Below are 15492 nucleotides of genomic sequence, written 5' to 3' on the forward strand. Positions count from 1 at the left end.
ACCGAAGAAAATACCTGTTGACACAAGTCCTGGGGGGTTGTTGTCCCTGGGAGTAAGGAACATAGCCCTAAAGCATCACCTGGAAGCCCCTGCACGCCCCACGGCTCAGCTAACATCTGCACTCAAAGCCACAGGTCAGATCTGATTTCTGAAAACAAATAGGTTTCAACTGATCCTAATGAACCCCACCGAATGAAATATTTGTCTTGAACAGCTCTGTCTCCAGGAACAATCTTTTCTGCAGGGATTTCTTCTGAACGTCCCTTTCCTGTTCTCACTTTATAGTTTCAGTCCTAGCAAGGACACATCATGAACTGAAAGCTCCCTGATCTTACTTTTGCTTCTGATCATTGCACGTGTAAAAAAATTCTAATTCCTTTAAAAAAAAAAAAAAAACAAACCCCAAGAAATCCCAGTATCTGATGACCACCGAGTTCTATCCTGTGCTCCCCCAGGATGGGGAGCGCTGAGAGGTGGCACGACCTGCTGCCCAGGACAACTCCCCATCGCTAGCGCTGCCCACCTTCATCCACCACCTTCACACTGGAAAGGCTTTTGCTACCTTCACAAAACCTGCGACTCCTTGGGGGACAGTTACCATTTCAGACTGTTCTGGGAAAGGTTACGCTATCGTGGTGTTAGCTGACCTGAGAGAAAACTGGATGAAGGAAGAAGAGAAGGAGAACAAGAGAAGGGACGTCAGACTGAGGTTTAAGGACCAGAAGAAGAAATGAAGGGGCAAAAGCAGTAGGGACTACTGCTAAAAATACGAGAAACACTCTAACTTTTCCAATGGATGTCAGTAAGAAAGCTCTTTTACAGCTCTACTGCATGACAATTAGCTGTGGGGTTCTAATATCAGTCACTGAATTAATTAACCTTTCCCACTAAATCTAGAGATTCCAACAAAGGCGGATCTTTGACTCAAATACCCAACTTAGGAATTTAACAGGCAAACAAGCCTGCAGTGTTTCGCATCCACCAACTAGAAAGAACCAGGCACCTTCTTGTGAGAGCACAGCACCTTCCACCTTCGCCTTCCTTGGGGTTAATGGTCACAGCCCGTGCGATGCCTGAACGCTGTTCATGCTGGCTAGCAAGCTCTAATCAGTCAGCTATCCTGACCTTCTCCATAAAAATTCGATAATACAAATTATACATAAATAATAAGTTGTGTATAAAATAATTCATCGTTTGAGAAGGTATGCGTTATGATTTTAAATCTAAAAAGCAAAGGTAGGAATTTATCAGTGTTATTATGGAAGACAAATATTTTGAGTGAAACTTTTGTCAGTTACATGGATTGCTAATGTAACAAAAAGCAGAATTCGAGTGCAACGGTTATATTATGTATACATGCAAAGAAACATGTAAGCCAACGATGTTTATATAGTCCATACTTATTCCATTGATCACAAAGAAAAAATATGAATACAGACATATTTGATCTACATGAGACTGAAAAAATGCGGAAAGCAACATGGAACAAAAAAAAAACCCAATGAACTCACCATTTTGTTTCTAAATTTTTGGTATGGGTTAGGCTTTTGTTTATTTTTATCCCCCCATTTTTTGAATATTCAGGTGGCAGCAGCTGCCAAAATGATTCTTCATTTAGGTGGAATATTATACTCGTTCTCTTTGGATGCAGAATTTGCGATTGCATTTCTGAGACCTGAGGGCTGCTGGACCGCGGCAGTCCTGGGACTGCTCTGGATAAGCATTTGCAATACCAGCTAGCTGCACGCCGACAGCTCCTGCTGACTTGTTGATGGTGTTTCCTGCAGGAAAGCCGTTAGACCTGGGCTGCTCCCGTCGGCTCAAAGGGGAAATGAAAGAGGGAACACCTTCTTCTGGCACGGAAGAGGCTGAAACATCTCCCTGTGTGCTCAGAAAGGGCACCTCTCCGTCTCAGAGCTGGCACTTCGGTCTTAAGGCGGCACAGAAACATCCCCCAGAGCCACCTCTCCACAGCATTTGTGTGAAAGTGATAATTATGGGGCACGTGGCACCTGGCATTACCCTCTGGCTCCTCCACCCACGCTCTGCTCACTAACATCCGGGAGAATCCCAAAAATCCCAGCTAAGAGCTAGTGGGGGAAAAAAGAAAACAGAAAAAGCTATTTTGCCTTTGTAGTAATTTTAAGAGTCAATTACATGTCTGATTCTGGATTAACTTTAAGTACTATTCCATTTCAAGATAAGGAAATAAGAGCTCGGATTTGCATTTCTTTGAAAAGTCCCTGTGTCTGTGCACGGATTCGGCACGGGAGAAACAGGACAAACAGCGCACAGCGAGTGATGCGGCGTGAGGCTGTGCAGCTCGTTAGGATAATTAACTCTACCGATTTTAATGCACACCTCAGCTTTAATGAAGGAGCTGCTGGCGGGCTTCACAGCCGAGTGATAACATTTGAGCTCACGAGAAAGGCAGTGCTATTGCCTCGAGACCAGCTCCAGCCCCCCGGCTAACGCCAGGGTCGGCTCCTGCCCCTGGGCACCCTGCTCGCTTTGCCGGAGAACCAAAGCTGAAAAACCCAGCCCTTCCCTGACTCCAGGCTTTCCAGGACAACCAGTGACAGACTGGGGACATCTTCTGGCACGAGGGATTTTGGAAGGCTTTTCTTCGCCCACCCACTGCCTTACCTGGAAGTGTTTCGCAAAGCTGTGCTGCTGTCCCCTGAGTTGGCTCTCCCTTTATCTGCCTGTTGCGCACAATCGGGGCTATGCAGGACTGGAATTCTCTCCACTTCATCATGTCTCTCAGACAGGTTTGAAACCATTACATCCACTTATGAAAGCTTTTTTTTAATTTTACTTTTTTTTTTAACTTTTTATGAAGACCACAGAAGCTATTAGAGCTGAGCAAATAACCCACTGCAAGTAATTTATTCAATTTGTTCTGTTTCAGCTTCATTTAATTTTTTTCCTAGAGGTTTTGTTACAGTCTGTGGTTTGAGCAATTAAATGAAAGAGGTCAGGACGTTCTCTTAGATCATTTTTGAGTCAGTGTGCATAGTCACCAATTTTATTTTCTAGGCAATAAAAGCATGCATTTTAAGTGCAAGCCATCATAACCAAATCCTCGGGTTCGGTGTTCCAAAAACGTGTATTTCAGAAAGATGTTCTAATATTTGCCTTAAATTATGAAAAACCCATAACATCTGTAAACACGAGGTTGACAGGCTATTTGCAGAAAACAAACGTAGAGGGAACTTAAAAAGCAGGTGAGATTTTGAATCACTGAGTGTCGAACAGAAGATATAAATGAGTTTTCTCAGCTCTGATAACTACATTGCAGCATTAAGGACAGGTCAGATTCTGGTCTTCTCTACCCTGAACCGTGTGCCACGACTACCTGCCGTGCGTTCTCCGATACCGCAGCAAAAGCTTGGGTATCGGGCATTATTCTCTCCATAAACGAGCACGCAGTGCAGCCAAATGCCGCAGGACTCTCGCTGCAGCCTCCTTACCTCACAGGCAAGGTCCTGTCTCCTTTCCTCCTGTCCATCTCCCTCTGGGGAACCGGATACCAGCGGAAGTTGAGTTTCCAGTTAAACCCTCCGTAAGTCATGTCTGACCCGGCCATGTATTCAAACGTGTCATCGCTGATCACGTCAATGATTGGGCAGACAACAGTTTTCCTGTCAGAAAGAAAATCAGCTTTTTTAAAACACAAGCACTTTTCACGTCAGTGTGCCGAATATCCCGTTGCTTTATTCTGAGGCTCCTCTGCACAAATCCCCCCCAGCAGCACTCTGTGCAGGACTGCTCCTGCCCTGCTCTCCGCAGCTTTTGGGACACACGGACTCCTCGCTGCGCTCCCGAGAGCTGGAAGCTGCAACCTGGGGCTGCCAAATCCTCCCCGAAAGGCAGGAGAGACCCAGCAGTGTGAACTACCCGTACTGAGAAACTCTCCTCGCTGTTCCTTGCACCCTTCTACGACCGGCAGTGTCAGGGTGAACACCACGAAGGCTATTTTTGCTCAGGGCTCGAGCAGTGCTGGTTTTATCACAAATACACGTATCTCTTGCAGAGCACTCGCAACACCTTTCATAAATGGGAATAATTCCCATCTCGGATGTGTGCGCTTCGGCTGGTGCTGCCCACGTGTGCGGGGCTGCTCCTCCATCCAGCGGAGCAAGGACCTCGGCTGCTGCAGCGCTGCCAGGGAGGAGAGCACAGGCTTTGGGTCTCACTTGCAGAGTCTTTATGCACAAAAAAGGGGAAAATTGCATCATCTACTAAAAAGAAAAAAGGGGGGCGAAAAAAGAAAAGAAAAAAGGGGGGCGAAAAAAGAAAAGAAAAAAGGGGGGCGAAAAAAGAAAAGAAAAAAGGGGGGCGAAAAAAGAAAAGAAAAAAGGGGGGCGAAAAAAGAAAAGAAAAAAGGGGGGCGAAAAAAGAAAAGAAAAAAGGGGGGCGAAAAAAGAAAAGAAAAAAGGGGGGCGAAAAAAGAAAAGAAAACAGGGGGGCGAAAAAAGAAAAGAAAAAAGGGGGGCGAAAAAAGAAAAGAAAAAAGGGGGGCGAAAAAAGAAAAGAAAAAAGGGGGGCGAAAAAAGAAAAGAAAAAAGGGGGGGCGAAAAAAGAAAAGAAAAAAGGGGGGCGAAAAAAGAAAAGAAAAAAGGGGGGCGAAAAAAGAAAAGAAAAAAGGGGGGCGAAAAAAGAAAAGAAAAAAGGGGGGCGAAAAAAGAAAAGAAAAAAGGGGGGCGAAAAAAGAAAAGAAAAAAGGGGGGCGAAAAAAGAAAAGAAAAAAGGGGGGCGAAAAAAGAAAAGAAAAAAGGGGGGCGAAAAAAGAAAAGAAAAAAGGGGGGCGAAAAAAGAAAAGTGCAAATTTCACAGAGCATTGGAGATCCCATTGAGAAAGAGTCATGCCTGGTAGAAAGAAGGGTGAAGGATGGCCATGAGGGTGGGAGACACCTAAACCTTGCGTGAGTAAATGGCACAAGTCACTATCGTTACTGGCGTTATTATTCTTACTGTCAACAACAACCCTGTCGTAAGAATCAAAAGCTTACCATATATTTATCTAGAAATCAGATTTTAATACAAATATTAGAGAATACCGTATCTTGCTGGTAAAAAAAATAAATTAAAGCAAAGTCTCCATTTTCAGATCAATTTCTGAGCTGTACACTGAAACCAAGGAAGAGCCTGGGGGCAGGAGGTCCCCCGCGCCCGCAGAGCCACCCTTACCTGTCCTCCTTTACGCGGGCCAGCAGCGGCTCCAGCCAGCCCAGGGTGCACTCGCAGTGCGCGTCCAGGAAGGTGATCACCTGCCCCGTGGAGGCTGCTGCCCCGCGGAGCCGCGCGCGGATCAGTCCCGACCTCTGCTCCATCCGGATGATTTTTACGGAGACTTCCAGATTTTTCACGTAATTCTCTAACGAGGCCTTCAAAAATTCTGCCAGAGATAATTGGGGAAAAAAAAAAAAAACACCCACCAAACAAAAACCAGAATATAAACATTATTTTTAGCTAGGTTCAGCAACTACTGAGGACTCCAAATATAACTGCAGGGTTTATGCGTCACGCTCAGCCCTCCAAGGACTGCCATGCGCCAACGCTGCCGTAACGCAGGAGATGCATTTTGACATATTTAGAGTTTTTCTGAAGAGGGAGAGCTGAGCTATGGCCCTTCACACCAGCATTCTGTTCAGCGCAGCCACGCGGAAACCAACCCGTACATACACACACGCTGCCGGAGCGGCTCGGGAAAATGTCACAGAAATTTTAAATAAGTCCTTGAAATAAAGCAGCAATCAATAGTGAGTGCAAAATGATTACACTTTTGCTAATTTGTCTACAGATAAATACAAATACGGTGATTTTTGATGAATTTCACCATTTGAGTCCTTTAGGAATCCAAAATTTTGCTTTTAGGAAAAATTGTAATTACTTGGGCTAAAGTCTTCTTCCACTGCCTGGGACAGAGAAACATTAAGCAGGGAAATCCAGGAGAGCAGTGAGAGTTCAGTTAATGCCATGTGGGGCAGAAATAAAGGACGACTTAGCTTGCATCCTCTGTCCCTTGAACAGTCGCAACTATATGTCCTATTTATATACAATAAATACGTTATATACATTTAGCTACTCCAGGAAGAGTTATCATTCCATTGGTTCCATGTATAGAATGTAATGCAATTTCTTTTCCAGGTAATATCAGTTTTGTATGCACATAGTTTTCTTTCTAAACTCTATTTAAAAAAACAAACAACAACAACAACAACACCACGACGAAGAAAAAAGCCAAGACCAAAAGAAACGAAGCACAAATACAGGAAACGCAAGGGAAGTGGCTCAGTCGGGACACCCAGGAAAACCCGAAACACAGACCAGGGGTTTTTGAGAGACAGCAAGAGAGAGACAGCGAGTGATGTGAACAGGAACTGTCTTTTACAGTAACGCAAAATGCTAAACCGCAGTGCAAAACAGCACGAACGGAATTCCGGCTAGGAGCCCATACACACAACTTACTACCTGATAACCTTCACCTCTGCTGCTACCTGCAGGCTCACTTACACCGCCCATACCTACAAGAGCCCAGCAGCCATCGGAGATGCTTGGCGAGAGGGAGCCACGCTTCTCAACCCCTTCTGCAGGATGCTGAAACGCGGTGCTAAACCGACGCGCGGAACGGACCCCCCTGCCCAGACCCACCTCTCTCGCTGGCATCGTCCACCAGGATGATTTCAGAAAGCAAGCGGTGTGGCGAGCGATTTATAACGCTGTACACAGTCCGGAGCAGAGTACTCCAGGCTTCGTTGTGAAACACAATCACGACGCTCGTGTTGGGCAGGTCGTCGGGGTAGACTTTGGTCTTGCACCTGCCAAAAAATACAGCAAATACACACAAGGAAAGGGGGGGTTAAGTTTTAAGCAAATTTTAAAGAGCTCTACCAAGGGCCATGGAGCCTGTTGAGCAGGATACATGTGAACCGGTTACTGATCTCCTCAAGCTCCCAAAGCAGAAGCCCGAAGGCAGAGGGAACTTCAAATTCTGTTTTCTTGCTAAGAAAACACAGCGGAGTATCCAGGGGAAGGTGCACTGCCACATTGTGGTGGGTTGACCCTGGCTGGAGGCCAGGTGCCCACCAGAGCCGCTCTCTCACTCCCCTCATTCACCAAACAGGGGAGAAAAGGCATAACGAAATGCTTGTGGGTCGAGATAAGGACAGGGAGAGATCACTCACTAATTGTTGTCACGAGCAAAACAGACCGAACTTAGAGAGGGAATTCATCTGATTTATTACTAGGCAAAACAGAGTAGAGGAATGAGAAATAAAATCAACTCTTAAAACACCTCTCCCCACCCCTCCCATCTTCCCGGGCTCAACTTCACTCCCGGCTTCAACCTCCCCCCCCTCAGCGGCACAGGGGGACGGGGAGTGGGGGTTACGGTCAGTTCATCTCACGGTGTTTCTGCCGCTTCTTCATCCTCAGGGGGAGGACTCCTCTCATCGTTCCCCTGCTCCAGCATGGAGTCCCTCTCACGGGGTGCAGACCTTCAGGAGCAAACTGCTCCAGCGTGGGGTCCCCCCCACGGGGTCACAAGTCCTGCCAGCAAACCTGCCCTGGCGTGGGCTCCCCTCTTCACGGGTCCAACGGTCCGGCCTGGAACTTGCTCCAGCGTGGGCTTCCCACAGGCCACAGCCTCCTTCAGGTGCCTCCCCCTGCTCCGGCGTGGGGTCCTCCACAGGCTGCAGGTGGAATCGCTACACCCCCTCATCCTTCCTCCACGGGCTGCAGGGGGAATCTCTACACCCCCTCATCCTTCCTCCACGGGCTGCAGGGGGAATCTCTACACCCCCTCATCCTTCCTCCACGGGCTGCAGGTGGAATCTCTACACCCCCTCATCCTTCCTCCACGGGCTGCAGGTGGAATCTCTACACCCCCTCATCCTTCCTCCACGGGCTGCAGGTGGAATCTCTACACCCCCTCATCCTTCCTCCATGGGCTGCAGGTGGAATCTCTACACCCCCTCATCCTTCCTCCATGGGCTGCAGGGGGAATCTCTACACCCCCTCATCCTTCCTCCATGGGCTGCAGGGGGAATCTCTACACCCCCTCATCCTTCCTCCATGGGCTGCAGGGGGACAGCCTGCTTCACCATGGCCTTCACCACGGGCTGCAGGGGGATCTCTGCTCCGGCACCTGGAGCACCTCCTGCCCCTCCTTCTGCACTGACCTTGGTGTCTGCAGAGTTTCTTACATCTTCTCACTCCTCTCTCCGGCTGCAAAAGCTCTCTCTCTAAGTGTTTTTCTTCTTCTTAAATATGTTATCACAGAGGCGCTGATGGGCTTGGCCTTGGCCAGCGGCGGGTCCGTCTTGGAGCCGGCTGGCATTGGCTCTATCAGACACAGGGAGAGCTTCTAGCAGCTTCTCACAGAAGCCACCCCTGTAGCCCCCCCGCTACCAAAACCTTGCCACACAAACCCAACACACACGTTCACAGCTCCCTCGGACCCTCGCTCCTGCTTGGTACCCCAAGAAATCGGTGTCAACATGCCCCGACATGGCACACAGAAACTCTTAGCTGCACGCAGGACATGGGGCCATTGATATCAAGTGGATCGAGCAGTTACAGTTAGGTCAAATAAGTCTTTTATTGTGACAGATCCCAAATTCTACAGTTTGAAGCAGGCCGGCATCTGAGACCTTCCTGTCTTGGGTGGTCTCTCAAGAAGAAGAAAAAAATTACTACTGTCTAGAACACTCCATATGCCCATTCAATGGAAGAACGAGAGGTCAATAATTTCACCTGTTCCTGGAAAATGTAGAAATTAAGGCAAAGTGAGCAACAGATAGCAAACCTTGCTGATTTTGCTATTAAAAAATTAAAGCTATTTGCAAAAGACAACCCAAAACGCTGCATATTTGTTCCAGATCTTGGACACATTTCAAAATACAAACTCACCTACATCAGCCTGTCAACACAGGTCAAGTCAGGTCACTTAAACACACCTAGTATGGATTCTGAACTACTGTTGCTTAAAATAATTTGCACTTTTTTGGTATTTCACTACTGTATGATTTTCTGGCTCTACTGTTCCCACTGTGACCCCGGTCCGGGAAAGCCCTTCCAGAAGGGACAGGTGAATGTGTACGTACGCACAGCAGCAGCGGCACACATGCACTAGCAAATTAAACCATAGAAAGTGAGAAGAAATTACACTGAGCTTCTTCGTGCACCTTCTTTGCAATACCACAAATTTGAAGCTTCACTGAACAATTCTAAATTAGCAAGTTATTTGTGTCCACGTGGAGACCAGTGACAAGCACCGTTCCTCAGGGTCGGTACTGAGACCAGCGCTGTTTAACACCTTTGAGACATGGGCAGCAGGATCGAGTGCACCCTCAGCAAGTTTGCCGATGACACCAAGCTGTGTGGTGGGTCAACACGCTGGAGGGAAGGGATGCCATCCAGAGGGACCTGGACAGGCTGGAGAGGTGGGACCACACGAACTGCGTGAAGTTCAACAAGGCCAAATGCAAGGTCCCGCACGTGGGTCCAGGCAATCCCAAGCACAGCTACAGGCTGGATCGAGAATGGATGGAGAGCAGCCCTGAGGAGAAGGACTTGGGGGAGTGTTGGGGGACGAGAAGCTCAACATGAGCCAGCAATGTGCACTTCCAGCCCAGAAAGCCAACCGTGTCCTGGGCTGCATCCCCAGCAGGTCGAGGGAGGGGATTCTGCCCCTCTGCTCCACTCTGGTGAGACCCCCCTGCAGTGCTGTGTCCAGCTCAGGGGTCCCCAGGACAAGAAGGACACGGAGCTGTTGGAGCGAGTCCAGAGGAGGCCACGGAGATGATGCAAGGGCTGGAGCACCTCTGCTATGGAGACAGGCTGAGAGAGTTGGGGTTGTTCAGCCTGGAGAAGGGAAGGCTGCAGGGAGACCTTAGAGCCCCTTCCAGTCCCTGCAGGGGCTCCAGGAAAGCTGGAGAGGGGCTGGTGACAAGGGCAGGGAGTGACAGGCCAAGGGGAATGGCCTGAAGCTGCAGGAGGGGAGATGGAGATGGGATGTGAGGCAGAAATCCTTCCCTGTGAGGGTGCTGAGGCCCTGGCACAGGGTGCCCAGAGAAGCTGTGGCTGCCCCTGGCTCCCTGGCAGTGTTCAAGGCCAGGTTGGATGGGGCTTTGGGCAACCTGGGCTAGTGGAGGGTGTCCCTGCCCATGGCAGGGGGTGGAACTGGGTGGGCTTTGAGGTCCCTTCCCACCCAAACCAGGCTGTCATTGTATCATTTCCGTACCCTCTGTTCTCTGACTGTGACACAGCCATGGCCTATCACTTCTGTCTGTGTTACCTGAAAAACACACCAGCCAACGCAGCGCTTGTGCGGGAGCAGCCTCCTCCTTACGGAAAAGTTCTCTATGGGGCCAAGAGAGCAAACGAATAAGGGTCCTGAAGAAAAGTCAGCTTGTCCACACAGTTCTTTCTTCAACATCATCTACCATAACAAAACTCTCTTTAACCTCTTCTTCTGCCTCACTGACATTTAAAGAAAAATAAATAAAACAACATTGTGACCACAGCTTTCAAAGCACAAGGCGAGGAGAGAACACAGAATATCACCGATTTCTGTGGCACAGGTACAAGGTTCGCAGTGTACATATACGTACACAATGACATATATATGTACACACATCTATATGTAATATGTGGATAGATATACACGTGTAAGGCATTCATAACTAGACCTGACAGCAGAAAGTCTGATGCCAATAGTGACTATATATACATATATATATAAAAATATATGCACATACGTCTTGACATCGATTTGTTGAGGACCACTGAAGTTTGCTGGTAGCCATTCCACCTTCACGACTTGAGGTATCTAATTAATTATACCACTACCCATCAATTACAAGTTAGATTCCAGAGTTTGGACAAACAAATCAAAGTCCTTCACTAGTAATCACCCGTGACGACACCCTCTGTTTACCCAGAGGTGTCTGCAGAGGGTGAGCCCAGCAGGACAGCATGTCCAGCAAAAGGACATTTTGAATTTATTTCTTTCCAAGGCACAGTAAGATTTTTCCCCAGACACATAACTTCCCTTGGAAGGTGTCTCGTATCTGAAAGTCAGATATCGAAGACTGAAGAACACACAGGCTCAGTTTTACAAAGCTCAGCACTGTTTATGTTCCGAGTTGTTTTCCAGAGCTTAACATTCTATTCCAAAGTATATACAAAGCTGGAATAAATTCTCCTTGTCCCTTATTTCACAACGGTCATTTTAATTACATTAAAAAGAGATAAAATTTTGGCGATTGGAAAAGAAGTACTACACAAGACTATGCTTTACAATATTCAGAAATGCACGTCAGTAGTGAAATGAGACAAGAAGAAAAGGCTATTTCCTTGGTTGCAGTTTAACACTGATTTTGCAGTGCACATGGAATATAAAGGAACAGCATGTTTCTCAGCATGTAGTATTTGCCAGGATCTTCAGTGTTTTCACTCTCATTACTCTCCAAGGCATCTTACGGTACCCGGAGAAGGTAGGGGCCGGATGAGCTGAGGACGCTCACGAAGAGGTCGCGTGTCCTGTGTTTTGCAGCAGACCGACCAATCTAAATGACTGTAAATCTGGTCATAAAAATCCATGAACAGCATCTTTACTACATGTCCTTCTTCAAAATTTCCACAATGACCCTACATCAGATACTGTACCATAAAGCAAGAAATTTTTATTCTTTTTATTACATTTGTCTCTAGCCAGAGCAAAAGACTCTGCTGCACGTCCCTCCTTAGTTTCACAGACAATTACATGGTGGGATTATCCTCTGTGGAGGAGGATTATTCCATTCCAAACCAGTTCATTCCGTAGGCCTGCCACGTATAGTTCCCCAGGTACACCAAGCGATGCGCGGGGATTTGCCAATACCACATCTGCTCATCACAGACTAAAGTCGCTTTTTCTAATTTGGGTCATTTGATTTCAGCAGAAAATGTAAATGCTGGTAGTCTGTCTATAGTATAGCATTCGATCATTGCGCACCCCTAGTTTATTAGACGTTATTGCAGCACTTAGCCCGGCAAGGGGAACGTTTAGTCCAGTCTGGATGGCAAGCTGTGCCCTGTGCCGAGCTCCACAACACACAGAAAACCAGCGAGCCAGACAAGCAGACAGGCACTCCAACAGGAGCAGCTCCACAGCAAATTTAACTGTTTTTCTGCTTTCTGGGAGTTTCTGGAAACCTATCTACACTAGCGAAGAGTTGGTTCTGCAAAACAGAGGCTGAGGGCAAGACGTTAACTAGGCACCAGCACTGTGAACAACAGGCACTCGCAATCCCAGCTGAGGCTCCAGTAATGAGATCTGTGGAGATTTTTAGGTATTTTTTGGGTTGTTTACATTTGTGTTTTAGCTATCACACAGGTACAAGCTCTTGGGCTCCCTGTAAAGCCATGAGACCACATAGATTATGACAAGCTCAGTTATTTGGGCAATATGCTGATTCTGGCCACTTTGGTTGCAGGACAAACACCAGGTGTCATGGGACAGCAATATGTTAACCTCACCTTCAAGACCAGGAACATCTCAGGGCAGAAACTCAAGGCTCATTGCAGCATTTCCTAGCAAACAGCAACGGCACTGCTCCACGGGGAACCTGCCGCGTCCGGCTCGGTAGTTGAAGACAAGGGAGATGAAGGAAGGAGGCACAGAGCTGAAATACCGCCTCTGGATTGGGAAGGTTATGCTTTTACCAACGTGCCTTTGTTCTCTGGTGGAAGCGAGACATTGATTCGTTTTCATTAAACTCACTCAAAGCAATTTTCGTGAGCATTTGGTTCACTTTAAAAGTTAAACAACAAAGATCAGTAATAATACGACCATACAGTGGGTGTATAATCACTATTCCTGCTCTTAAAGCAATTCCCATTGCCATTTACAAGATGCGCAATGGAAAACAATCACAATCTGTACAAACGTGACTAATTTGTACCCTGCTCCCCCACCTCGCTCCAAACCCGATGCTCATTACACCTCTTCACGGGCTGATTCACCCCACCAAGCTGCCCCCAAGCCCACCTCTCGGCCAGTTTTTCTGCACCGTCAGCGAAGGAATGCAGCGCACAGATGGCCGGGAGGTGCTCGAGATGGTGCAAGACCAGAAGGGCACGGTCGGGAGAGATGCGGTGTACCGAAACCTCCCCTTCCCCGCCACAACGAGCTGCTGCGTGCCAACGGAGCTCTCGCTCCTCTGCTTCCCTCAACGACTGCGGCTCCCGCTGCAGGTCAGCTCCTGCATCCCTGCTACGTCCCATGGTACCTACCCAGGGACCACCTTCTGGGCTAAGTACCTTGGTGGAGCACATCCTGCAGAGGGGTGACGTCCCCAGGCCGGGGGCTCACGGCGCCCCATGCCCGTCCCCGGGAAGGCTCCGTGGCCGCCCATTTCCATTGTGCCCTTGCAGCACGCCCACCCCGGGGTGTCAGCCCCAGACAGACGCCCGCCCCACACTCTGCTCGCTGCAAAGCGTTTATCAGTGCACGGAAGATAAACACCTCTCACGCCCCTTTACCGAAACGAGGACAGTGACTCACGCCACATTTCTTCTAATTCAAAAATACACCACGCGCTGAAGAAGCGATAAATAAGTCATCTGCTACTCACAGGCTATCAAAGACAAGGACTCCCTCTCCGCCGCCCCTGCACTATTTGCAATGCATACTGATCGTTCAACATACACCGACACTGGAAATACTTTCCCAGAAACATGGGTTTTTCTCACGCAGTCATCAGATGTTACTTTATGAATACACATGAAGTAAATACAGCTGTTTAAATGTGAGAAAAACACATTTTCCAAGATAATAACATGGAAACAGAGTGAGACTCTACCTATTTACCATCCTTCCCATCGGCTGTGTGCAAATTATGTAAGTGCGAAGGGTCGCACTGTGATTTTACCCTTTCCAGAACTGTGTTGAAGCTCTCCAGGAAGCAACTCAAGGCAAAAGATCATGCATGAAAAGTATTTCGAGGGGAAAATGAGAATATAACCGTTATATACAATTTATTATCTAGTATTTTTTATATGATGCATTTGGGAACATATAGAACTGCATTAAATATTTGCAGTTTCTATGACTTGAGAGATTTTCACAATTATTTAGCCATTACCTTTCATTGCTTGGCTCTAGTGAAAACACAGAGGATTAACACCCATAAAGAAAAGGCTGGTAACGCAGATCACTGGTTTGGTCCCGCTGTGCGACCAGACTTACTGCACGCTCAGGCACTGGAACCAGTCTGTTGCAGGACCGGGACCTCTGCTGAGGGGTGTGCAAGGGCAGAACGACGTGCCCCATGGGCTTCGCTCCCACGCGCGGCCAGGCAGGCGCGTCGTAGGGGAGGTTCAGAGCCACGTTAGGGTAAGAGAAACATGGAACGGCCTGGAAATCAAGTGCAACGGAGGAGCCGTTGGTCAGGATACCGAGAGGGGATGCCGAATTGCAGGTGTAGGCAGACCAAGACACTGGGAAGAGGGCAGGCTGCAGTAACTGGAGACGGTGGAACTGAAGGGCAGAGATGGGACGAGAACAGGCGTGAACGCACCGCTCCCCAGCCCCAAATTAATAACCCCTTGACTTGCCACACACTGCATCTCTGCCTCTGCTTTTAATTCATGTTTACGGTCTGATTAATATTACATGTGCAACAGTGGCAGTATAGTTATTTGAGCGTCTAATGTATATGGGGTTATATATATTTATGTAAGCATGTATGTGGATAGTTTGATTTATCTATGCATACATAAAGAACTACAAATATGCACATATGAATCCTTAACACATCTCTGTGGGATAGTAAGGTCTCTCTCCTCACAGAAAGGTATTTTCTATTTATGATGAACCATGTTCTTGAACAGACTGATGCAATACGATATTCCCTGGAACCATGATTTCCAGCCTTGTTAAGTAGCTATGACTGTGCAAAAGCATTAATATGTACAGTAAGTAGACAACATCTCAAACGTAAGCAAGCTTAGTGACATGCGATTCTCTTTTCGCACTTGTTTCTGTTTTGCTGCTTAGCTCCTGTCTCTTTCTCCGTTGAACTCTTGCATTTTAAAATCAGTCCAGTTTAAAAACCTTCTACATTACATCACAACCTGCTGCCGTAGTTCTTTCCGGCTAATATGATCATCCTGAATATTTCCTATGCCTCACCAACTCCCGGCTGAGAGCGGAACACGGTGCGGGGAGGTGATTCGGGAGGGCTGCTGGACACAGCAGAGCTTTTCCGTCCGCCCCAGGGCGGCGTGGCTGGGGAGTGGGGCACGCACCTACTTCTTCCTATGTGCAGCTCACCGCAGCAACGATCCCAGCGCATCACATTTCCTGAGCTCTAAGCACTGACATCGGCTAATGCAACCACAAACCCCCCTCGGGTCCAAGGCAGCCACCGTCCCTCGTACCCGCACCCCGCCTCCACCGTCAGCGGTTAGGCACGGTGCAAGGTCACAGCTCATAAACGG

General features: G+C 47.9%; 1 protein-coding gene across 1 annotated transcript in view; it reads right to left on the minus strand.

Annotated features, from left to right (window-relative positions):
* The window catches only part of GALNT13 (polypeptide N-acetylgalactosaminyltransferase 13), a 136209-nt gene that overhangs the window by 59169 nt on the left and 61548 nt on the right, over nt 1-15492 (minus strand). The window contains exons 5-7 of the mRNA XM_054829171.1: nt 6658-6824; nt 5194-5401; nt 3474-3644 (exon numbers count right to left, since the gene is read on the minus strand). Of these exons, the coding sequence (XP_054685146.1) occupies nt 3474-3644; nt 5194-5401; nt 6658-6824 (546 nt within the window). The remainder of the gene's footprint in view (nt 1-3473; nt 3645-5193; nt 5402-6657; nt 6825-15492) is intronic.

Source organism: Grus americana, chromosome 6 (genome assembly GCF_028858705.1).
Source record: "Grus americana isolate bGruAme1 chromosome 6, bGruAme1.mat, whole genome shotgun sequence".
NCBI lineage: Eukaryota > Metazoa > Chordata > Aves > Gruiformes > Gruidae > Grus > Grus americana.